The sequence below is a fragment of the Vigna unguiculata genome, chromosome 4, assembly GCF_004118075.2.
Source record: "Vigna unguiculata cultivar IT97K-499-35 chromosome 4, ASM411807v1, whole genome shotgun sequence".
Lineage (NCBI taxonomy): Eukaryota > Viridiplantae > Streptophyta > Magnoliopsida > Fabales > Fabaceae > Vigna > Vigna unguiculata.
Genome location: NC_040282.1, coordinates 23,705,904 through 23,730,844, shown reverse-complemented (window position 1 = coordinate 23,730,844; position 24,941 = coordinate 23,705,904). Strand labels below are relative to the sequence as shown.

The 24,941-nt window shown below is 34.5% G+C and overlaps 1 protein-coding gene across 9 annotated transcripts; it reads right to left on the bottom strand.

Moving 5' to 3' along the window:
- Positions 1-4,236: 4,236 nt before the first annotated feature.
- On the bottom strand, positions 4,237-19,474 carry LOC114180344. Of its 9 annotated transcripts, none has more exons than XR_003603676.1 (5): positions 19,126-19,470; positions 18,801-18,859; positions 18,402-18,583; positions 18,159-18,216; positions 4,237-4,569 (listed from the first exon to the last, which is right to left on the bottom strand). XR_003603676.1 is itself a non-coding variant. In XM_028066641.1 (5 exons), the coding sequence occupies exons 1-4, from the start codon at positions 19,281-19,283 to the stop codon at positions 18,169-18,171; spliced, it is 327 nt and encodes a 108-aa protein (XP_027922442.1). In that variant the 5' UTR covers positions 19,284-19,464; the 3' UTR covers positions 4,309-4,542; positions 18,159-18,168. The 9 variants fall into 9 exon arrangements, 3 of the variants coding, with proteins under 3 accessions (XP_027922442.1, XP_027922441.1, XP_027922440.1); XM_028066641.1 differs by having other exon boundaries at positions 4,309-4,542; positions 18,522-18,583; positions 19,126-19,464; XR_003603678.1 differs by lacking the exon at positions 18,402-18,583 and having other exon boundaries at positions 19,126-19,464.
- Between the last annotated feature and the right edge of the window lie 5,467 nt (positions 19,475-24,941).

The window sequence follows — 24,941 nt, the reverse complement described above, 5'->3', positions numbered from 1 at the left end:
TATATGGTGAAAATCATTTGGACTATTATGGTATTGTTGAGGAGATATTAGAATTATCATATGTTGGATTTGAAAACAAAGTGGTTATTCTACATTGTCACTGGTTTGACCCTTTCAATGGTGTTAAAGTTGATAATGTCTATGGGTTGGTTGATATCAATCATAAATCAAAGCTTCAAACAAATGAGCCATTTGTATTAGCTGGACAAGCTCAACAAGTCTATTATACAAAATATCCTCAAAGTGGGAGTAAAAATACTAGTGATTGGTGGGCAGCTTGCAAGGTTAGAGCAAAATTGTTTATAGTTGAGACACTGAATAATGAAGAAGATTTTTCAAATGAGCAAATTGCTATTGATTATTTTCAAGATGAAGAGTCCACGAGAATGATTACTATTCTTATTGACAATGAGATCATACAACTATTTGACGCACATGCTCTAATGGAAGAAGTAAATATGGATGATATACAAAGTTCAATTGAAAATGTAAATCATGATGAGGTCAACAATGAACACAATGAGGATGATGGGTTCATGGATGAAGAGGAAAAGTTAGATGATTTAGATGATTTAAATATGGAGTTAGATGAATCTGATGAAGAATGGTTATGATTGATTCTTTTCCATTTCATTGCCTTAATATTCTTCCTAGTAATTTAGATTATGGAACCTGCTCTATTTCTTTTATATTTTTCAAGCCTTTTAAGAAGATTATGGAATTATACTCTTTCATTAGTTATTGTCAGTTTCGACATTTATTTTGCTACGTTATACTTGACTTTGATTATGGATTGCTTTTATCCTTTCTTTTTTTCATTCACATCTTTAACCCGAATTTGAAGCATTTGTTAGTTACCTAAATTTAAAGCTTCATCTTGAGTAGTGAGAAAAGTGAAATAGATAAACTAAGACATGTTTGTGATATACATTATGTTATGATTTATTTAGGAATGGTAAGCTTGGATTTGAAAGAGGTACGAAAGAATTTCCAATTAAACCAGTTTGGTGAAAGAGAAAAAATAGATGATAGATAAAAATATCCGATGAATCTATCTCTATTTAATTTCACTTTTTTTAATGATCTAGTCATTTTTTTTCACATTCTCTTGCACATTTGTTTACTCTATTCTTTATTTATTTTCATTCATGTTATTCTACACCTATTTTTTCTTCTTATCAATAACTTTGTTTTCGCTTTTTCTTATTTACTTCAATTCACGTTATTCCTTTTTTCCCGTTTCTTTCCTTCTCATCAACCAAATGTGTAAAGGTTCCTGCTAGATGGAATGTAGGACCATGTTGTTTGAATTGAAAATTTGATAGGTAAAAAATATATAGATAGTTTTATATCTATAAACCTCTTAACTAAATAAACAAAAAGACTTGTTAATAATATAGAAATGAATATGATAGTTAAATAATTAAATAAACAAAAAACTTGGTAATTATTCTTTATTGATTATATATAAATGAACATGATAGTTAAAAGAGACCGTGTGTATGAAAGTATGAAATTTTATCATTTAGCTCTACTGTGATTTGGTTTGTTTTTTATAAATGAGATTATCTCGTGTGATTTGATGTTTAGATTTTAGTTAAAATAATTCAGAAATGTTGTTTTACTTCTAATAGAAATACAACAACAAGGAGTGTACATAATTTTAAAGTTATATAGTGATATCATTCAATCTTGAATTGATTATTTTGATTTGAAAGTTTATGCATACTATTTGATACATTGATAAGTATATGATCCTCTTATAGAAGTCTTGTTTCTAGTGCTCAAGATGTACAATGAATACTATACTATTATTATTTATAATTAGCCTAGTGTTTAATATGTTCGGAACCTCGACTTTTGCTAGAACATGCCATTTAATACTAGTCAAAAACTCATTGATGCTCTCTCTTGTTTGATCAGAGGCAATAGTGTCAACCAAATAATCATAAACCTGTTAGATATGCAGGAGATTCATCTACCAATAGAACTTAAAAAATATTGCCATTTATTAGAAATGTGAACAGAAATGTGAATCAAAAATAGTGGCAGTAAAAGAGGCAACAAAGACAGGTAACTAAGTAAAAGCAATGAATGAAACAAATATCCATACTGTCACGAACAAACTTACCCTAAAGTCAAAGCCATTAGATTAGGTGTGGATTTGTAAATGTTTTAACATGTTTTAATTATTGCCAGTTGTGTTGAAGGGATTCAACATGCATTTCCATTTATCATCTAATTTATATAATTTTGTTTGGTATGATGGTCCTCACAACAAGCGTATCTTCTAGCAGGCTGTGTATTGTGCCAAATATTGTTGTGTTTCTTATATCTTTATTCTTCCTTGAGCAAGAACATATAGGATCTCAGAATTGGATTGAGTGTTATTAAATTAGAGCTCTTTTGTGCACTTATCTAGCAGGTATCCAAATTTTCTAGCAACCTACTATTAGATAAATATATAACATGTTATTGTATTAAATCATTACTATTAGATAAATATATAACATGCTATTGTATTAAATCTTTGAACCTTGAACTGTAGTGGTTACAGTACATCGAATTTGTTAACAATTTACTAAATTTGTCAAAATTACTCGTGAAAATGGTTCTCTACTATGCTCCTTAAGTTTTCAATATGGCATTACTCTTTTTCTATGGGTTGCTCGTATGCATATGAATGTGTATACAGACTTAATAAGGCAAGTTGGTAATGAACTCATGGTGATTTTATTTAATCATTAAGTTGACAATAAAAATTTATTTTATATATTCAATAAGAAGTAGATAAGTTTTCAGGCCAGGTGGATCAATTATTTAACTATAAATAATGTCACAATTATATTTCCATGACAGGAACTGAAATGACTATTCGAGGAAGAGGTAGAGGTCAAGGTAGTCACACTCTAAGTCAACTTAAGCCTATTCAATGTCATGTTGGTCCTTCAGAACTAGATCCTATTTTGTAATCACCAGGTATAATTGTTGAAAGCACTCTAAATTTTTGTATGTATTTAAGCGAATCTAAATACCATTTATATGTAAAAAGAATCAAATTTTAATATGTATTTAACAACATTTATCTTCATGAAAAACAAATGACAATTCATTTTGTTTAGATTAAGAGAAAAAAAGAAGAAAAAAGGCAATAAATTACCTTTGTCAACAATTTATAGTTTCAATGTTTTTTTTAGGTGCTACTTCAATTGATGGTAATCAATCACCACCTACCACCCCAGTGTTTGATGGTGGTCAATCAAATGTCAATCCAACATCTAATGACGTACCTACTCAAGATCCTTCAAGTGTATATTCTCATAATGAAGTTGATAGGAGACTTGTCATATCTGTACAAAAAGTTAGCAGACCGTAAGTACATCCAATCAAATATTCAATTCAATGTTGCTATTATTTGGTTTGTAAAATGATTATTTGAACATGCAGAAAAAGGTTTGTTCTTGATTCTGTGACTCGAGATATCATATTTGAAGTATTGATGAGAATGCCTAATCTAGCTAAGAAATGGAAAACTTATTCTGCTGATATGAAAGAAACTTTATTCAATGATTTTACGGCAAGTTACTATAATCTTTTATCTTTATATTACATTTACTTATTATCATTAATTTTGATAATTTTGTATTGGTGTAGAATAAGTACTGATTTGCATCAGATTATGATCGTAGCATGGCAAGAAAGGTTTGGAATTTAACATGCATGGATCGCTATTCTGACTCCTTAGCTAAGCCAAGGAAAAAGGCAAGAGAAAGAGCAAACTCAGATAATATAGAAGACTTAAAAGGTTTTGGGCCAAGAGGAATAAGGACTGAGATGTGGGACGCTTTAATTGACATATGGATGACACAAGACTGGAAAAAGAAATCTATTGCTGGTAAAAACAATAGGGCTGCCAAGCCAAAGGCTATGGTGCACACTGGAGGGTCAATAAGCTTTAGACAACACTTGAAAAAGATGGTATTCATTTTCTTATTTTGTAGAAATATGTATGACTTTCTAATAATTCTTATATATTGTATACATTTGGTGGATATCATTAGTGCATCAATCATATACATAAACATACTTATTATATATTTTGATATACATTTGGATTTTGATAGTATTCATTCTATAGAATTACATATTATTTTACAGGAGGCGGAACGTAATGGGTCTGTTTCTTATGGTGAACTATACAACAAAGTTCATAAAAGAAAAGATGGTCAATATGTCTCCAATAAAGCAAAAAATTTCATTGTAAGTATACATGTAAGATAATTTATTTACTTATTTAATCTTATATTACAAAATGATTGATTTACTATATATAGGAATCATATGAAAGTGCTATGGTAGAAAAATATGGAGAAGATGTACCAAAGCATCCTAAAGTTGATTCTAAAGTATGGATGAAAATGGGAGGTGAAAATAAGAAAGGTAGAATTCACGGTATTGGTCGTAGCTTGGAACTTTCCATCATCAGTGTGAATGGTTCATCTTCATCAGTTGTAGGTCCTTCCACAAATCCAAATCATGCACCTCAAACAGAAGAAATCACGACAATAGCTACACAAATGTCTCAAATGCAACAAGAAATGCAGACACAGTTACATTTACAAACTGAATCTCAAAAGAAACTACAGATAGAGTTACAAGCACAAATAGAGGCACATGCACAACAGGTGCAAGCTCAGTTGAAAACACAAGAAGATATGCATGCACAATTTCAAGCACAATTTCAAGCACAAATACAAGCACAAGTAGAAATGCAAAAGCTTTTACAACAACAAATGCATACACAAATGCAAACACAGATGGAGTTTTTCAAGACACAAATATTTCCTGCATTAAAGATATCTTCACCACCGTCTGTCATGAAACATGGCGAGAAGAAAATATAAAGATGATGATGTTTTTTTTTTGTTTCTAAACACGTATTTTAATGATGTATGTTGACAATTGTGAAGACTACTTTCATTATGTTCATCACATTTATTATTTTGAATGTAGTAACATTTGACATGTTTCATATAAAATGTTTGGCAAGATTCATACTTAATGTTATATTTATGTCAAAATGCATTTCATAAGGTACAAGTAAAAGCATGGAATATTTTGAATTGATGCAATTCGCTACTATTTTTCTAGGGATTAAATTGTTCAATTAGGGAGGGCTTAGGTAGGCATTAGCTAGGGATAAGTTTGCTAGGGATTAGCTAGGGAATAGCTACAACTAGTTTGTTAGGGATTAGCGGGAGATTAGCTACAACCTATTTGCTAGGGATTAGCGGGAGATTAGCTACAACCTATTTGCTAGGGATTAGCTAAGGAATAACTACAATCAATTTGCTAGGGATTAGCTAGGGATTATGATGAAGGATTAACTTGTTACTTTTTATTAAGATTATTGAATATGGTGTGAGTTGCTTAAGAAAGCTATGTGAAATCCCCACTGGACATTAAGATAGCAAGCTATCTAGATGTGAAGGTTCCTTTCACAAAGCTCAAGAGAAGAAGATGATGGATTGATTCAAAATAAAAAGGAAATGGAAAGCACATAAACCATAGAAAACCAAGAACAATTAAAGGAAGAAGAAAACATAAAATGGAAAGGAAAGAAATGGTAAAAATGTGAGAAGCACGCCACTACAAGGCTAGGCTAGAAGCCATGACAACCTTGAAGATGAGTGGATGTGTGCCGCCACTTGCTATGCAAGATAAGGCTTAAAAGTATTCACTCCCTAGGGAGGAAACTCTCACAAATGGTTGAGACACAAGAGTGTTTTTACTTCAAAATGTTCAACCCTTTTACATGTCTAGGAGCACCCCTTATATAGAAGAGTTTAGGGGCCTCTAAGCAAATAAAAGATACCTAAGGATGTCTCTACAAAAACCTAACCCTAGCTTCTAGAAACTAGGTCAAATAAGGTTACAAAAATGAGAGACAAAAGAGCTAGCTATGGTGTGTGCAAGGCTAATTTCGTTCTAGGATAAAAGGAGACAAAGAATGTGTCTCATATGTCTCCAAAAAGTGGCCAAAGTGTGCTATAAACAAAGGAGACCAAAGGTACATAGGTACACTTGCTTCATGCCTTTTACTTTATGCTTTATGCCTTTGCTTTACTCTCTCTTCCACATCATTTATGCTCCCCAATCACCATGTACCACCTAGCATTGCTTTCTTACTCCTAATTAACCTACAAAGCAAATAAACATAGATTAGCATGTTGGCTTAAGTCAAGTCAACTATAGTCAACAAGTCAAACCTAGTCAAAGGTCAACAAATCAACTAAAGTTGATTCAACTAAGTCAACTTAGGGAATCAAAAATAGCAAACACAAATGAAAGGGATGAAGGATTAGTGAACTTCCTTTCTAAACATGCTTAGTCTTCTTAAGCATTTGCCTCCATCCTTGGTTGGGGTCAATCCTTCATCATCCTCCCCTCCTTGGAGAGAATTTGACCACAAATTCTTTAAGCCTTTGTAGATGGAGCTTGACTTGATTTGGGGGAGGATTTGCGTCTCCCTTTTATGAGCTCTTGTTCCATCATTTCTAAGGGTATTACCCCTAGCTTTGGTTAGGCCATCTTTATTTTCTAGACTATTCTTCCTCTCTTGCTTGTGCTTTGGGCCTTCCTTTTTGGCTTGGGAAGAGAAGGAAGGGTGATGTACATGTTGCTTTGGAAGAATTTTTTTGTAGGCAAGTAACACCTTAGTGAAAGCTTGCCCCTTTTGTTTTTCTTCTTTATCTTTTCTTATTATATTTCTATTCTTATTAACTTCTTGAGGTGATAGAGGTAGTAAAGTTGTCTTTTTCCCATTTTTGAAGAAAATGTATTGGTTGGTATGGCCATCATGTAAAGTTTGTTTATCAAATTGCCATGGCCTACCTAGTAAGATATGTGTGAATTCCATGGGAACAACATCACATAGCACCTCATCTTTGTAGCTTCCTATAGAGAAGTTAATTAGGACTTGTTTATTGACATCTATTTCTCCCTCTTTACTTATCCAAGCAAGCTTGTAGGGCTTAGCATGAGGAATCGTCTCTAAGCTAAGCTTTTCCACCAACCTTGTGCTAGCTACATTGGTACTACTTCCTCCATCAATAATTAGAGAGCAAACCCATTTGTTAATTTTGCATCTAGATTGAAAAATGTTTTCTCTTTGAGTTGGCTCAAGCTCACTTTGATCTTGACCTATCATGCGCCTTAATAACATAGGGTCTTTCTCAAAAAATTTAGTTTTACTAGAGGAAGAAGGTTCTTTTGAAAGGGAATGGGGAGATGAGTGTTCACTTTCAACATCATTACTCTTCTTTAAGATCATAGTCCTCTTGGTTGGGCAATTTAAAGTAATGTGATTATAACCCAAACATTTAAAACATTTAATAGAACTTGATCTTGGAGAAGTGGAATGGTGAATGTGATCACTTGGTGACTTACTTTTACTTGGTGGTTCTTGATGAGAGTTAGAAGGGAACTTATCATGTTTCATTTTATCCTTTCCCCTTCCATGAGTGACTAAAGTAGTGGTTGGGTGAGTAACTCTTCCTTGCCCTTCTTTTTCTTTTCAATTGAATTTCAATCCCAAGGGCAAGTGTGAAAACATTTTCAAGAGTGGAGTACTCATACAACTCTACTTGGTCTTGTATGTCTCTCCTAAGACCACTCACAAATCTTTTTATTTTTTCTTTGTTAGTTTCTTTTATTTCAACTCTACGCATTTGAGACTCTAATTCTTTAAAGTACTCACTCACACTCATAGAACCTTGGTGAAGCCTTTGGAGCTTCAAAAGAAGTTCCTTCCTATAGGAGGGAGGAACAAATCTAGCGCGCATAAGAGTTTTAATGTCCATCCAAGAAGCCGCGGGTGGCCCTTAGTCATAATTCTTACAAACTTTATGCCACCAAGTATTGGCATACTCCAAATATCCTAAAACTACTAGATCAACTTGTGCTTGATCCTTTACATGATTTTCATTGAAAATTTGATCAACTTTAGCTTCCCAATCAAGGAAGATTTTGGGATCACTTCCACCATAGAACTTAGGAATCTTTAGAGTTTGCTTCTCTTGTGATGGGTTGCGTCTAGAATGCCCTCTTTTCCTAGGCTCTCTTTCTTTCTCCCTAGCTTCAAGCCTTTGAATGTGCTCTTGGATTCTTAGGTCACTTTGCTCCTTGTCTTTTCTCAATTGTTCAAAGGCCTCCTTCCTAGACAACTTCAAATCCCGAAGCAATCTCATCAATGTATTGTTTTTGTTTGGTGTAGGTGCACTTGATGAACTTGCCATGATTCCTACAACAAAAACACTCAAATCCGAGACAAAATAAATGGATTAGAGGTTAGACAACATGAAAATCGAGACCAAATCCAACCCAAATTGTAACCCAAGTGTTTAGATCACTCTCCCAAAGTAACAAGGCAAGGCTAGCACTCAAAATCCACCAAAGGAGTGAAGCAAACACTTTTAAAAACTTGTTCAAAACCTTTCAAATGCAAGACAAGTGATTTGGCCACAACATCCCAAGAGTTTCAAGAAAAGAAAACTATTAAGACACAACAAAGAACACCTAGTGACAAGCAAGAAAAACCCAAAAACAAGAAAGTTTAACTTCTAAGGAAATTTTGTTTTAAACACAAAACTTGAACAAGACTAAAGCAATGAAAAACACTTTTAAAGACTCTATGGAAAGCATTTGAACAAGCCAAGATTATACCTCAAATTATGCATACACCAAGAAAGATCATAACCAAGATAAAGCATGGAACTAATTTGCCAATATCACCCAAAATCCAAGTATAAAATTTGGTAGCATAACACCTAGTAACAATGGCCAAATGGATTCACCAAGCAACACATTAGCTCTTGGCCAAACTGTTTTTGGTCATGAAAATAATTTTTCTTTTCAAAACTAGGTACTTAAGATGATGAGAAGGATATTTTAAGGTGTCTTAAACACTTAGTTCCTTAAAAATTAGGTCAAAATCAATCTCAAGGAGCATGCTACAACAAAAGGCATAGATCTCATGCAATAACTCAAATACTTAGAAACAAGAATAAGAAAACTCAAAGAAGCATATGACATATGACTCAAGCAAAAGTTAGACACATTTAAAGACTCAACATGACATACACAAAGACACAAACATGTAGCTATCATGCATTTAAACTCATGGATTTGAGGCTCAAAGACTAAGCATCCAAAGACATGTTATCCAACCACATTTAGGAGCTTAAAGAGGTGCAAAAAACGTAGCCAAACTGCCACAACAAAACCTGAAAACGCTGATTCACGTATTCTTGGCAGATCTGACCTTTGCTCACTAATTTGATCACAACTTTCTCCATAGAACTCCAAATGCGTTGGTTCTTTTTTTTCTGGAAACTAGACTCAAAAAGCTTTCTTTTGACACCAAAAACGTAATTTTTGGAGCGCTGAGCTGGTGCAGTTTAATGTTTTAAAATCGTCACGTTTTCTGCAAGCACTGTTTTTGTGTGTCATGGAAGTGGATTTGAACCATACCAAGATAGCTACAACAAGACAAGGTTAGCACACGAAAAACACCATATTCAAGATAACCTAGGCTCTAGATACCAAATGATGAAGGATTAACTTGTTACTTTTTATTAAGATTATTGAATATGGTGTGAGTTGCTTAAGAAAGCTATGTGAAATCCCCACTGGACATTAAGATAGCAAGCTATCTAGATGTGAAGGTTCCTTTCACAAAGCTCAAGAGAAGAAGATGATGGATTGATTCAAAACAAAAAAGAAATGAAAAGCACATAAACCATAGAAAACCAAGAACAATTAAAGGAAGAAGAAAACATAAAATGGAAAGGAAAGAAATGGTAAAAATGTGAGAAGCACGCCACTACAAGGCTAGGCTAGAAGCCATGACAACCTTGAAGATGAGTGGATGTGTGCCGCCACTTGCTATGCAAGATAAGGCTTAAAAGTATTCACTCCCTAGGGAGGAAACTCTCACAAATGGTTGAGACACAAGAGTGTTTTTACTTCAAAATGTTCAACCCTTTTACATGTTTAGGAGCACCCCTTATATAGAAGAGTTTAGGGGCTTCTAAGCAAATAAAAGATACCTAAGGATGTCTCTACAAAAACCTAACCTTAGCTTCTAGAAACTAGGTCAAATAAGGTTACAAAAATGAGAGACAAAAGAGCTAACTATGGTGTGTGCAAGGCTAATTTCGTTCTAGGATAAAAGGAGACAAAGAATGTGTCTCATATGTCTCCAAAAAGTGGCCAAAGTGTGCTATAAACAAAGGAGACCAAAGGTACACAGGTACACTTGCTTCATGCCTTTTACTTTATGCTTTATGCCTTTGCTTTACTCTCTCTTCCACATCATTTATGCTCCCCAATCACCATGCACCACCTAGCATTGCTTTCTTACTCCTAATTAACCTACAAAGCAAATAAACATAGATTAGCATGTTGGCTTAAGTCAAGTCAACTATAGTCAACAAGTCAAACCTAGTCAAAGGTCAACAAGTCAACTAAAGTTGATTCAACTAAGTCAACTTAGGGAATCAAAAATAGCAAACACAAATGAAAGGGGTGAAGGATTAGTGAACTTCCTTTCTAAACATGCTTAGTCTTCTTAAGCATTTGCCTCCATCCTTGGTTGGGGTCAATCCTTCATCAGATTAGCTATAACAACTTTGTTAGGGATTAACTAGGGATTAGCTACAACCGATTTTCTATGGATTAGCTAGGGATTAGCTACAATCAATTTGCTAGGGATTAACTAGGGTTTAGCTACAACCAATTTGTTAGGGATTAGCTAAGGTTTAGCTACAACCAATTTGCTAGGGATTACATGGAATTAGCTACAATCGATTTGTTAGGGATTAGCTAAGGTTTAGCTACAACCAATTTGCTAGGGATTAGCTAGGAATTAGCTACAATTGATTTGCTAGGGATTAGCTACAACCAATTTGCTAGGGATTAGCTAAGGTTTAGCTACAAACAATTTGCTAGGGATTAGCTAGGGTTTAGCTACAACCGATTTGCTAGGGATTAGCTAGGGATTAGCGACAAAGTGGTTCTCTAGCTACTTAGCTACCTATATTTTAGCTATGACATAGTGTCTTCGCGATTTCCTTGCTAATCCCTCGCTTAATCGTTTTGCGAAAGATTAGCTAGGGATTCGCTAGGGATTATTCCCTCGCTAATATGTAACTTTCTTGTAGTGTGAGAGGACTTGGGTTTGAGTCTTATGTATGTCATTAGTGTAATGTTTTAATTATTTAATTGTTTTGGATGCATGCATGGTTGTGATACGAAACTATAAAGCTATATGTGCATGAAATTCCAAGAAACATGTAATAGCTTGTTGGTTTGTGCACAAGGTTTGTGATTGTGTGGATGAAAATTTGAACTTTGGCAAGCATGAAATAGTCCTTTTTACGTTTAGACTATTTTGGCCACTTAGGAAATGCTTAGAAAACCTAGCCATTTTAGAGAGAAGCTAGAGGGGTAGAGAAATCACCATGATAATGGCACTTAAAAGACCATTACTTATTTTATTAATTTTCATTTTTTTCATTTTAATGGGTTTTATTAGGCTGAAAATTGAATATTAGAGTGGTGGTTTTAATGAGTTAACAGAGGGATTGGATTGTGGCTTGAGAGCACTAAGTTTAAAGCACCAAAAGGGAAAATTTTGAAGGGGCTATGAAGGGTATTGAAGCTAGGCTAATTTCTTGTGCAAGAAGAACTCTAGAAAAGCTTTTGGAATAAGAATTCCACGTAAGGGGAGCTTCGCCTAATTGTTTAATTTGTGAATTGTATGTTGTGTGGTGTGTGGAATGTATGGAAGTCCCTTTAACTATCATTTTGCAATGTCCTCTTCGAGTTTTTAGGTTCCTTCCTAGAAACTGTCTAGCATCAATGAAGGCCCGTCAAGCGACGTATTCAGTATGAACCATTTTCTAGGTTTATACTAAGAACCGCCTAGCGGTAGTCACAAACCACCAGGCAATGCAAGCTGTATTTTCTGAATTTTACATTTTGATTGGAGGATGGGACACGTGTGGGTGTTCTGTTAAGGTATCTGTTCCCATTGTAGTGTTTATGTATGATCCGAGAAAATTAGAATATTGAAAAACCATGGAAAAAATGAATGGCTTGATGAAGATTTTTTATTTATTTACTTTAATTAGTTTCTTAAATTATGAAATATGAAATAATTATTATTTGAGTGATTTAAGTTATTGTTGTATTTATTTTAATTATTAATATTATATTTAATATTGAGTACATGTGTTTATCAACTTATAATGTGCGTTATGTTATGAGAAAGCAATTAGCTTGGTGGTCGGTGTACGTGTTGTTGTCAAAAGTGCAAGGATTCGATTCCAGGTAGCATTAAAATGGTTAAATTGTGATTTTCTCTCTTCTCTTTTGGTGGGTCCCATGAGAACACCTTTATATTTCTCTCTCCTTTTTTCTCTTTTATGATGGCTTTTGCGATTGCTACAGCATGCAATGTATAAACTTTTGTTGTTGTTGCTGCCACACAAAATAAATGGCAAAATCATATATTTTATTTTTTCAAATATAAACAGAAAAGGCTAGGAATAATAGGAGATAAATCTAGTTTTAAATGTTAGGTTTAGTAGTGGAAAGTGTGATATATATATCCTAAGTTATTTAGGGTTTGGGGGTTAGAAAGAAGGAAAGAAAGTGGCAAGGCAAGGAACCGTGAAGATGAGGTTGCGAGAGAGACGTAAATTTTGGAGGGACTTTTACACAAGGTAAGGGGAGTTAACTTTGTTTTCTATTTTGTTTGAAGCTTGACCCTGTTCTTGTTGTCAAGCCATTACACATGAGGAATCTTGGCCCTTGGATGAGAAGGAGAAAGCATCTTGCCTTTGATGCTAGCTTGGGGAAGAAGGTTTGATCTTGGCCGTGAGATCCTAGCTTGAAAAGAAAGCCAAGTTCCTAGCCCTTGGATGAAGGTGTGATGAAACCATGAGCTCTTCTTCCTTGCGCCATGTGATGCTCTCGGCGAAGCATAGCAAAAATTGGGCCGAGCCCAATGTGTATCTCACAATCAACATGTTTTTATTGTCTTATGCATTATTAAAAGCAAAACCCAAACAATGGCCCAATTTAAATCTACACTACTAGATTTACATGCACTTCATCAAGTCTTTGTGATATCTTTGGCCCATGTAAATAATGTGAAAAGCCCATTGAATTTATGATCATATAATGGGAGGCCCTTTTGAATCTTCTTAATCATTGATCTTGTAATTGGACATTTAAGTGGGTTGCACTTGAAATGGGGCTTGAAGGTGCATTTGGGCTTGATACAATTATGATGGAGCTTAAAAGGTGCGTGAAGAACTCCACGATGCAACAGAACTTGGAAGAATGAGTGGAGAAAGTTTTGAAGGCACTTACAAGCTATGGTAGGTGAAGGAGGTGATAGGATTTCCTAACTTATGCTAGCCTAAGGAAGGTGGCTAGAGCTAGAGAGAGGAAATCTCTAGAAAGAGTGACTCTCAAAGGCAATAGAAGGAGGAATGATCTCAACTCAATTAGCATCTATTGCATAAATTTTCAAGAGTGAATACAATGCTGAAAAATTATGGCTTTTATACTCAAGCCATTACACATGAGGAATCTTGGCCCTTGGATGAGAAGGAGAAAGCATCTTGGCCTTTGATGCTAGCTTGGGGAAGAAGGTTTGATCTTGGTCGTGAGATCCTAGCTTGAAAAGAAAGTCAAGTCTCCTAGCCCTTGGATGACGGTGTGATGAAACCATGAGCTCTCCTTCCTTGCACCATGTGATGCTCTCGGCCAAGCATAGCCAAAATTGGGTCGAGCCCAATGTGTATCTCATAATCAACATGTTTTTATTGTCTTATGCATTATTGAAAGTAAATCCCAAACAATGGCCCAATTTAAATCTATACTACTAAATTTACATGCACGTCTTCAAGCCTTTGTGACATCTTTGGCCCATGTAAGTAATGTGAAAAGCCCATTGAATTTTTGATCATCTAATGGGAGGCCCTTTTGAATCTTTTTAATCATTGATCTTGTAATTGGGCCTTTAAGTGGGCTTGCACTTGAAATTGGGCTTGAAGGTGCATTTGGGCTTGTTGGGGTCATATCATTCACCACATGCCATTTCCCTTCATTATATTTTGGGTACAACATGTTGTTTTTTGGGTTCTTTTCTTTTATCCTGATGTGGGTTTGAAAAGAACCCATAGGTTGCATACGTTCCTTCTTATTCATGGGGGGGACTACTTGGTGTAGTTTGGTTATTCTTTTTATCACATATGAACTTGTTTTACTCCGATTTCTTTCTTCCTTTTTATGTGTTGTAGTAGGTTTTTACTTTAACAAGATTGTGGTGGTGGCATGACTTGTTTCTCTTTCCTAGCTTAGATTATTTCACGTAAATGTGTGGGATTTAATTTTGAATAGGTGGGCCACACCACATGTGAGGTGCGGACCGTGTAATGAATAGTATATTATCATTTAATGTCTAGTGCTTTGTCTTGTTTGGATGGGATGAGAATTGTTCCACAATTTTTTACGCTACAGCAAGCCTAGGAATAGCTAGTATCAATTTCTTGTTTCTTTATTACCACATATAAACCTAGTTTGCTTCTTTTTATTTCTGGTGCATTCTATGATAGTAAATGTTTTCCATAGTTTGGGGTGTTAGCCAAACTTTAGTTGGTGGTGGGGCCGTAGGTATTACCTAGTAGTTTATCTATCTTATTGTATGCCATCTTTGGTTTTAATGAAATTGGTACGTTTGAGGGTGTTAGGTGTAGTGGTTCGGTTAAATTCTCGGTGATTGATACCTAAGTTCTTTGGGTGGAAAAGTAATGTAATTAATCTTAAGCCTCGTGGGGGCCGCGTGGGTGCATCATGGTTACCGTATTTTAGTTGTTGTTCTGGCTTTCAAGTTTTGTTTTTTTTTTTCTGATAGTGGGACACATCGAACCATCTATTTCTAGGAAACTAGATGTTAGTGTGGGGTAAAAGTTCACGGAAAACCAAAGCTTGATTATGGTTATTATGTTTAAGGATTTTAGACGAATGCGATAGTCTGTTGGTTTGATATGGTTGTTTGGATGTTAGGGGTTGTGTGTTCAAAATAAAGTTTGATTGTGATCTTAATGCTTAAGTGTTACTTGAATGAGATGTGAGTATTATTTGTCATGTTTTATTTACAAAATTATTTTATATATCATTGTTTATGGTTAGCTTACCCTTTTTTTGATTGTTTGTGTGTTTGCTGTATGTGCGATGATCGTATAACATGTGTGTTATACGGGAGCAAATGATATTGCAGATAATTTTGAAATGGAGTAGATTGACGAAAGGCTATGGTGGACTCTGGAGTTTTGTAATATTATTTAGTTGTTTTAAATCAAATACTAAAGATTATGTAATTTTCTTTTGTTCAAAATTGTTATTTATATTTTTCTAGACAAATTGACGTTTCGAACTATGTATTTAAATCAAATTAAAAGTGTTTTTATTAGTACATTTTCAATAATAATCCTTTTTCGTCAAATGTGTTAATTTTCTAACTATCCGTGACATCCCAAAATTGGGGTGTTACAGTTTATGCTTATAAATTGATTGAATACGTTGATGTTTTGATAATGCATGAGCTTCGCGATGATTAGAGGGTTATGGGAATTATATGGGATAAGGGATGAATTGAAAACATGATGGCTATGTTATAATTGTTGTGCTAGTGTGTTCACTTGGTCTAATTAAACTTGTAAGAATGATGGAAATAAATTGAGGTGATTTGCGTGCAAGGGGATAAGTGGGTTATGCAGGTAAAGGCTTTGGGGATTTCTCACAGGTGCAGAAATCTAGATTTTGCCATGAATCCTGATGCACTGCCTGGCGGGAAGTAAGAACCGCCAGGCGATGCGTTGTGACAACAATGCTTTATGTTGCGTATTCACTATGATGGTTACGAGTTGGGTTCTAATGATATTACTCTTGTTTAGGCATGGTATATTGTTATAAAATTTATCGATTGTATTGTTGTGAGCCTAAGGCATGAATGTATGACCATGTAATGGGGTAAATTTGACTAGGTAAGGAGTATAGAAATAAAGTAATTATTGTAGGGGTTGTTTGATGTAAGTGTATGACTTGGCTTGATTTCGAATGCAATGTTGGGTTCTGATTTTGAGTTTTCTACGAGAATGTTTGAGTCTTTGTCAAATTTAAGTAATTAACATGATCTAAATTGGGGAATGTATATGGGTGAAATGAATATTGAAGCATATGATGTATGATAGTACAACTGAGTCATATTGAGATATATGAACGTGTATTTCATATTCTGGATGCATGCACTGTGTGATTTATTGCCTTGGTCATTATTTAGGGAACCAAAAACTAGTAAACTTGTGTTACTGGTATAGTGCCTGACGGCATGGGGGAGATCGCCAAGCGATGGTTAGGCGTAGGGAAGCTCTATAATGTGTGGTGCCTAGCGGCACGCTGGAACCGCCAAGCGAGAGCGAGTGCAGTGGCTTAGTGCCTAGCCGCATTGGTTGGACTACCAGGCGGTCTGCACTAAAGTTTTGTCTGGAGGCGCCTAAGCAGCGCCAAGCGACAATGTAGTGGTAGGTTGCGTTTGTGGGGGAGTTTGTGTGTTGTGTGGTGATTGTTTTGGTCTAAGATATGTTTGCATGGATTACGAGCGGGAGGTTCGTAATGCACTTTGAACACGTGATAATCGTGGGCAGGAGGTCTATGATGATGGAATATTGTGTGAGAATACGAGCAGGAGGTTCGTGTTGGATGACTCTACTTGATTGTTACAAACGGGAGGTTTGTAACGGGATGGTTCCACACATGTTGGACTACGAGCAGGAGGTTGTGGGTGAGAGTATATCATACGATTTACTATGCAGGTTTAATTTCATTGAGCTCACCCTTTTTGTTTATGTTTGGTGATGATCGTGTGACTTGTCACACGGGAGTAGATGATATTGCAAGTGATGTAGTTTATGCATAGGGCCAAAGGGAGGGCTAGCTATGGGATAGATTTAAAGAAAAATATTTATTTTATCATGTATTTGTTTTAATTCTGGTTATAGACTTCGAAACTTGTAATAGTTAAGTTGAACTTTGGATTTTGGATTTAAGTGCATTTAATAAAGTTTTGAATTTCTCCCATTTTTGGGAACACCAGTGCAGCGAAGGGTTTCTACAGCGGTTATTTTGGCTATTTGACCTCGATTTAAGACCCGAGGCATATCTTGCCGAGGTAAAAAGGATCACTTTTCTGCCTCGGTTCTCAACCGAGACATATCCATTCATTATTGCCTCAGTTCATATATAATCGAGGCCTAATAGACATTAAAAAAAAAACAGAAAAGTGTGGCTTATACCTCGGTTATGGCACAACCGAGGCACAATATTGATGATGCTATTAAAAAAAAAACACATAACGAATGATTCTGAAGAATTTCTTACACCATCACAAAAAGTTATTAAATAATTGTTGACATTAGATGTTATAGCACCTAATATAACCTGTCTCAAAAATCAAATTGGTTAAAAAAGTTACGCTAAAACACTAAAGAAAAAATATAAGATAATTATGTGATGGTCTTATATTTCTATGACAACCAATGACTCTACAATCTAATAACGCATAAATTCTGAAAGTAAAAATACTTGTCCTGTCCCAAATAGTGTATGCCTTTTCCAAATAACTCAAATGTTTAAATAAACTTCTATGTAAAAATAAAAAAAGGAAAAAAATTAAATTGAACTTCTCTGACGTGTTTTATTTCTTTTACAGAAGTTTTACTCATTTAATTTCTCAAAGATCTAATTCATATTAATTCATGAGAAAAGAACAATACATTATATCTTCCTATTGCTTCCTTCTATAAATATTATGGAGCAAAGTCCAAGACTAAGATCATTGCATAATCAGAAGCTATGTAATATATAGGCAATGTAGTATGGATCATGCAGAATAATAACATAAATATGCATCCAGATATATTATGTAATGGTTTTGATATCCAATTCATACTTATTGAATAATCAAAATACACCAGATAGATATATTAAAAGTTTTCCAGAATACATATTCATTGATGATATACCTATATAGTCTCATAGTTGATACTTGTCTTTTGAAAGCACTGGAAAATTACCTATTTCCTGAACAAAAAGAACAAAGGACAAACTTAAAGAGATTAACAACAGTGAACAGTTTAACAAATGGATGTGTTCTAGCATATGCAAGATTTAGAATTTACAAGACAATTTGTATAGGTTAAGCTCCCACAAGACAATACTCATCAAGAAGAAAGTAGTGTTGAAAAGTAAATGATAGAAAAACTAACTTGTGCAACATTATATGTTATATATAATCAAATCTTTAGCACTCAAGATTGTAATAGCTTCTCAATGTCTTTCTGCAAGAGGAAAAATATAACTTCACTGATATACAATCTTGATCTTACTGCCTCGACAATGATGGTTGCAGAAAGCACACTTCCTACCCAAAAGTTTCCTTTCAAGAAGCCTAGTGAGTTCAAAGCATTGTGAGCCAAATCAAAGAATGATATTTTGAGCATCAAACCAACAACAAAACACTTCAAGCAGTGGAATAATTTCAAAAAGCATACTTGAGTAAACTAACCAACAAATGGAATTTAGAAACAGAGGGTTATAATGATTATAAATCAATCAATAGATTCTCATAACTTAAGGAAAAAAAATCCTTGACCAACTAAAACCACCTGTAGTAACCCGAGCATCTTCAAATTGGGAGTTGGATTGACAATCACAAAAAGCACATCTGTTTCACAACAAACAACAATGGATTGGAAATTAAGAACTGACTAAGAACAAAAGGGGCATAAAGGTTTAGTGTATGAAGACGTTGGATGTTAATTTTGGAAACCAACATTGGATATACACACTGCATTCAATCTGAACCCACCTCTGTAGGCTTTATACTTGTCCGACAACGTTCAAGAATTATGCACACGAGTGGACAATGGAGGCGGCATAAAGGTGCATAGATTAAAAAGTTTCATGAATAGAAAAAGGAGAAGTATATACTGGTGGGATTGAACAACGATAGAGGCGACATCGCAACGGCATGTGCGACGACGGACCAGCAGTGGATGTGTTTGGTGTTCTGCAACTACACGACGGATCAACAGTGGAAGAAAGGAACCTGTGCTTGGCGTTCTGCAATTCCTGCTGGTCCACTCCATGCGAAACCTGCTGGTCCACTCCAAGACGAAGAAGCTGTTTTACTCCACGAAGAAGATGCTGCCGCTCCACGGAGAAGACGTTGCAACAGTGACACGATTTGTATTTAACCTAAAAAGGCTATCTGCCTCGGTTAAGTGGAGATCGAGGCATAAAAATCTATATGCCTTAGGTAGAATTAGACCCGAGGCCTAAAACAATGTGATCATTTTATAAATTTTAAAAAGGGGAAAAATGAAAATTTTGGGAACATATATACCTCGAGTGAATTTTAACCGAAGCATAAAATATTTTCTGCCTCGGTTGTATTTAGAACCGAGACATAAAAGTTTACAAAAATTACAAAAATGCCACCATGTTTTTTTATGCCTCGTTTGTACGGGAACTAAGGTATATAGTGCGTTGTCAAAAGTCCAAACTACACTAGTGGAACTTTATCATTAAATAACTTTATTTTAAATTATAAATTATTTAATTAAGTAATATTGGCCTAGGATGTTACTAGCAACAACAAAGAAAGGTGAACGTCAATATCTACCTTTATCAACTCATACTCTATCTAGAAAGAAGAAAATTGTGTTCTGTAAGTTTCTACAAGGTGTTAAAGTTCCAAAGGGGTATTCATCAAACACCAAGAACCTAGTATCTGTGAAATATTTAAAACTAAAAGGGTTAAAGTCTTATGATTGTCAAGTTCTCATGGAGCATTTGTTATCAATAGGCATACGTTTCATTTTGCCTAAAATGGTAAGATGGACCATAATTAAACTATGTTATTTCTTTAAAGCCTTTTGTAGCAAAGTGATTGACATTGGAAAATTGCAAACACTAGAAAGAGAAATTATTGTAACTTTGTGTGAGCTTGAAATGTGTTTCCCACCTTCTTTGGTTGACATAATGGTTCATTTTACCATTAACTTAGCTAAAGAAACATAATATTGTGGACCAGCTTATATAAGATGGACGTACCTAATGGAGCATTATATGAAGATATTAAAGGGCTATGTGAAAAATCGAAGTCGACCAGAAGGATGTATAGTGGAACGATATATACTTGAAGAAGCTATTGAATTTTGTACTGATTACCTCTCTAATGTTGAATCAATAGGACTTCAACACTTAGCGAGAACCAAATGAGAAAAGATTACTGGAAATACCATAGGTAACCATATCGAGGAAAGATTAGGAAAGAGATCAATTGTATATTCTACATAATAACGATGAAGTTGAACCATATTTGGAGAGATACAAAGACATGATAAAAGGTTAATTACAACTAGGCCTGACAATTGGATAAGTAGAGAACACAATGCAACTTTTATACAATGGCTAAAAAGCCACATTTTTGCAGAGTTAAATGTGAACCTCTCTTTAATTTGTGACAAATTTAGATGGTTAGCAAATAGTCTTACTTTTCAAGTCTTCTCTTAAACTACTTATATGACTAATGACTACACATTTTATACCAAAGAACAAAAAGTACTATGCACAATAATGGCGCCCATTGGTGGCTGAATCTATGCATATCTCAAGTGTTAAATATAGAACTCCTATTTATGCAAATGTGTCGTATTTTGGGGTAGTTGAACATATATGGGAGTTGGATTACAAAAACTTTTCCCACATTTGGTTGCAAGTGGGTTGATAATAACAATGGAGATCGACAAGAAGAGGTGGGGTTTATGCAACTGAACTTTAATAATTATGTGTGTGTGTGTGTGTGTGTGATATGAGAATAAGTGTGATATGTTTAATTATTGTTTATTTTAGGTGATATTATCACAAACTAATGTGAATCTCATTTGCTCAACGACTGACTTAGGATTTTGGGGTTGTAGGAAACTTGGAAAATTAATGAAAAGGTGAATTGGAAAGTGGTTGAAATTCCATTTTAGGCAATAGTTTAGAAACATCACATTTTGAACTTTAATTTAGGCTTAAGAATCACTAATTTTGGGTGAGTTAAACGAGAGTTATGATCACGAGATAAATCTGGGTAGAATTGGGTTTTCTGAATTTGGGTGAAGTAGAAAGAATATTAGGTGAATAACAAAGGTGGAAGGAAAGAATCACTCTTTCCAAGTGAGGTAACACACAAAGGATAGGAAAATCATTTTATACAACCAAGGTTTTCTTGAATCACTCAAGAACATAGGAGAATCTAATGGAGCTTCAAGCGTGAATTTGGAGAGGAGGAACTCCATTGAGGCAGTAGAATGATGGAGCAAGGTTGAAGGCCCTTGAGCAATGTGTGGTTTGTGGAAGTGAAACTCTATGAAAGGAGACTATCCTAGCATGACTCTCAAAGGCAATTGTGTGGAGTGCCCTCAACATCTATCAATTACCATTCAAAGAGTAACCCAATACAAGTGGTGAAGGCCGTCATTTGTAGTAGAGTGGCTGAACAAAATGAAATACAAATGCATAATGAAATGAAATGCAAACTTGGCTTAGGCTACTAGAAGCCTTTAGATCCGTGTGATGTAATGGGAGCAAGGATCATGCACCAAGTGGCAAGTCACACCTTCCATGCCTTTTCACCATGTTTCCTTTCAATTGGGCTTGAATTAGCCCAATTTGAAAGCTAATCAACAATTTACTTTGGCTTTTTATTTTATAAAGCATGACCTAACATGTGGCCCAAAATTAAAGTCTACACTAATGCTCTAACATGAAACCTGTCATATTTTAGCATCCTCTTTGGCTGATGAAAATAGCATTTCAAGCCCGTGAGAATTTTGGCCATCTTGAGAGAAGCCTATTTGAATCTTTCTTAACATGCTTCTTGTTATTGGGCCTTTAACTAGGCTTGGGCCTTGTGGTGCATGTGGGCCATGGGTTGGGCCTAGAGTGGACTCATCAGAATCACTCTCACTAAGATAGAAGAGATAAAACTCTAATATTTCTGAATAAAACTCTACTTGTTTTCATTGATAAAAATGGTTCATCTTATATAAAAGCTTTGGCCATCAAAATTACAAAAGGCCCATTAATTTCAATTCCATCCCACTTAAGCTAATAATGATCCTACTACTTAATGGTTGATTGTAACTGAAATTGTGGTAACCAAAAGTCACCCAAAAGCATTCACCAATGCATCGTCCTCTTGGTCTTCCAAAGGTTGGTTCCTAAGTTGCCAAATGGGCCCTTATTACAACTTGAAAATAAAACAAAACTAAAGCCCATTAATTGATTAAGCCAAAACATAATTTGGTCAACCAATTTTACAAAGGATTGAGCTATTGTTTAAATGTATTAATTACTTAGAAATTGTAGTTCACAATACAAACTATACATTTAGAAGAGATGAGTAATGCTCGCTTAGACATTCTTGCTCAAGCTTTATGTCTCCCAGAGTATCCAAGTCGTTTTAGGGCAACGGGAGTAAATCACAGAGATTATTTCCCGCCCAAAAAGCGTTATACACAACAAGATAAGACACATTGACTACTCAAATGAAAAACATGACTAAAATAATGGCATAGATGGAGAATGAGATTATTTAACTTAGGAAAAAGGACACAAAATAATATAGAACAACTTGATATTGGTGTCGATAGTGGTAAAAGGAATTGCACAATTTCATCAAATAGTTTTCCTGAGGCTATTAACTTGTCTACACTAGCTTCAATATTAGTTTAATTTGCTTACCTTTAATTTGTTATAGCTCTCCATATTTACTTTCATTCCTAAATTCATATGTTATAACAATCATATAAGCATACTACATGCTTAAAACATAAGAATCATGCCACATTTAATACCATATTATTCAATGCTTACCCCATTTCTACTCTTTACACACCACAAGGATTCACGATTTAACCAAGTCACCAAATAATTCATCATTCGAGCAAATTCTAAATTTTTAAAATACCTCTCTTCAAAGACATTCAATGTCATCCTTTAATATAAGGTTTGACAACTCAAGTTAAAACAATAGAACACCATAACATAAATAATAACAAGACGCATTAACTGTCATCATCAAAATATCTTTTTCAATTTAGCATAATAGCATCCTTTCACAAATATTTCATCACAAATCCTTCTGGTTCACAATTATAAGTCATTATACAGTTGATTCACAACCTTTTGTTGCCCTCACTCTGATTCATTCTCATTTCTCTCATTCACCAACAATCTAAACACATCACAAATTCATAGCATTTCACATATTAAAACCACAATCTTCTAGCATTGTCGCATTTTCAATCCCATTGATCAACCCACACATACCGACATTCAAACACACTCCAAAATATTAAATCCTCAAATTAAATCTTAAAACCAAGAATCAACATTTCAAGAAAATTAACAACTTATAGATTAGCTTTCCTTACTTTAAAGAATACACCTAACATTGTTCTTCTCCTACACAACTCCACCACTTACGATTGTTCTAGCTACACAACAAAAAGCCCGAGCAATTATCAAGACATGATTTTATAACCACAATTAGATAGAGTTTGATCTAGAAAACATAAAAATTACATGAAACCCAAGAAAAGTTGCATGTATAAGAAAAACATATTTGCTCTTTGCAAAAGGTGAAAATTTAAACTTACCTAAAGATAAAATTGATCGGGGTATTTTGTAGAACTCTTCACAAGGATCACTTTGATGGGCTTAGATCTTCAAGAACATAAAGAATGAGGTTAGATTTTTTTAGGGAAAAAGAAAGGAAAAGAGAAAATCTAGGATTTAGAGAGAAGAAAATGGGGTTTTGCATCTCTAGAGTTTCTTGATGTTGTTGATGAAGCCATTTGTTGTGTAGTAACGATCCTTCAAATATAACAAGGTTAAGAGCTCATAGTAATTATGATGCCACCTTTCACTTCCTTAAAGAGAAGTTGTTATAGTTGTTACCTTAGCTAAATCCAACCTAACTCTTCGCTACCCAAAATAGGAACCATTGAAATTAGGATTTCGTGAATCAATTGGGGGAGACAGAAATGATAGAGAGGTGTGTGTTTTATGATGAGTGTCTTAGTGAAAAATAAATAAAAATTAGGGTTCAAGGTGAGGATTGATGGTATAAGGTTTGCAATAAGGGGGAAGGTGAGGTTTTTCATTAGGGTTGACAGTAAAGGTCCACAATGAGGGTTTGTTAGAGGATTCACATTGAGGGTTGGCAAAAGAGGTGAGATGGTTATTAAAAGTGAGGTTCCACAGTAAAGGACACTAGGAACAAAATCTTCACTTTTGTTATTCTTGTAATTACAAAAGGTAGGCTAAAATGAAGGGAATCAAAAAAGAAAAAGAAAAAACCTATCATATTTTAAATACAAAATGTGGTAGTTATAAAATTGTTGTATTATAAAGATAATTTTGGCATTTTTTTAGAACCATCATATTAAAATTGCCACAATTTATGCAACTTTTATAGTGGTAATTCAAGTACTATCCACAATTTATGGCTTGTTTTATACTAGTTATTACAACTTTCCTCCTTAATTGTGCATGCAACAAAAATACATTATATTATCTATGATGATCTCTAGTCTAGAACAACCAAGAAATGGCATAGATGTTGATCTACTTCAAATTGAAGATTTATAGTTGATTTGGGATGAGAGGGTCAAATTCTTTGATGAGTTTATTAATGAATCTTACCAAATGACTGTCATGTTATTTTGTATCACCAATGAATTTTTGCA

Bases quoted from the DNA above. Each gene is read 5' to 3' on its own strand.
- LOC114180344 (XM_028066639.1), bottom strand. From the start codon at position 19,283: ATGGAGTGGACCAGCAGGAATTGCAGAACGCCAAGCACAGGTTCCTTT. The intron at 18,860-19,125 runs GTATATACTTCT...GTTGTGAAACAG, and splicing joins ATCGTTGTTCAATCCCACCA to ATGTGCTTTTTGTGATTGTC. The intron at 18,584-18,800 runs GTGGTTTTAGTT...TGAACTCACTAG, and splicing joins AGATGCTCGGGTTACTACAG to GCTTCTTGAAAGGAAACTTT.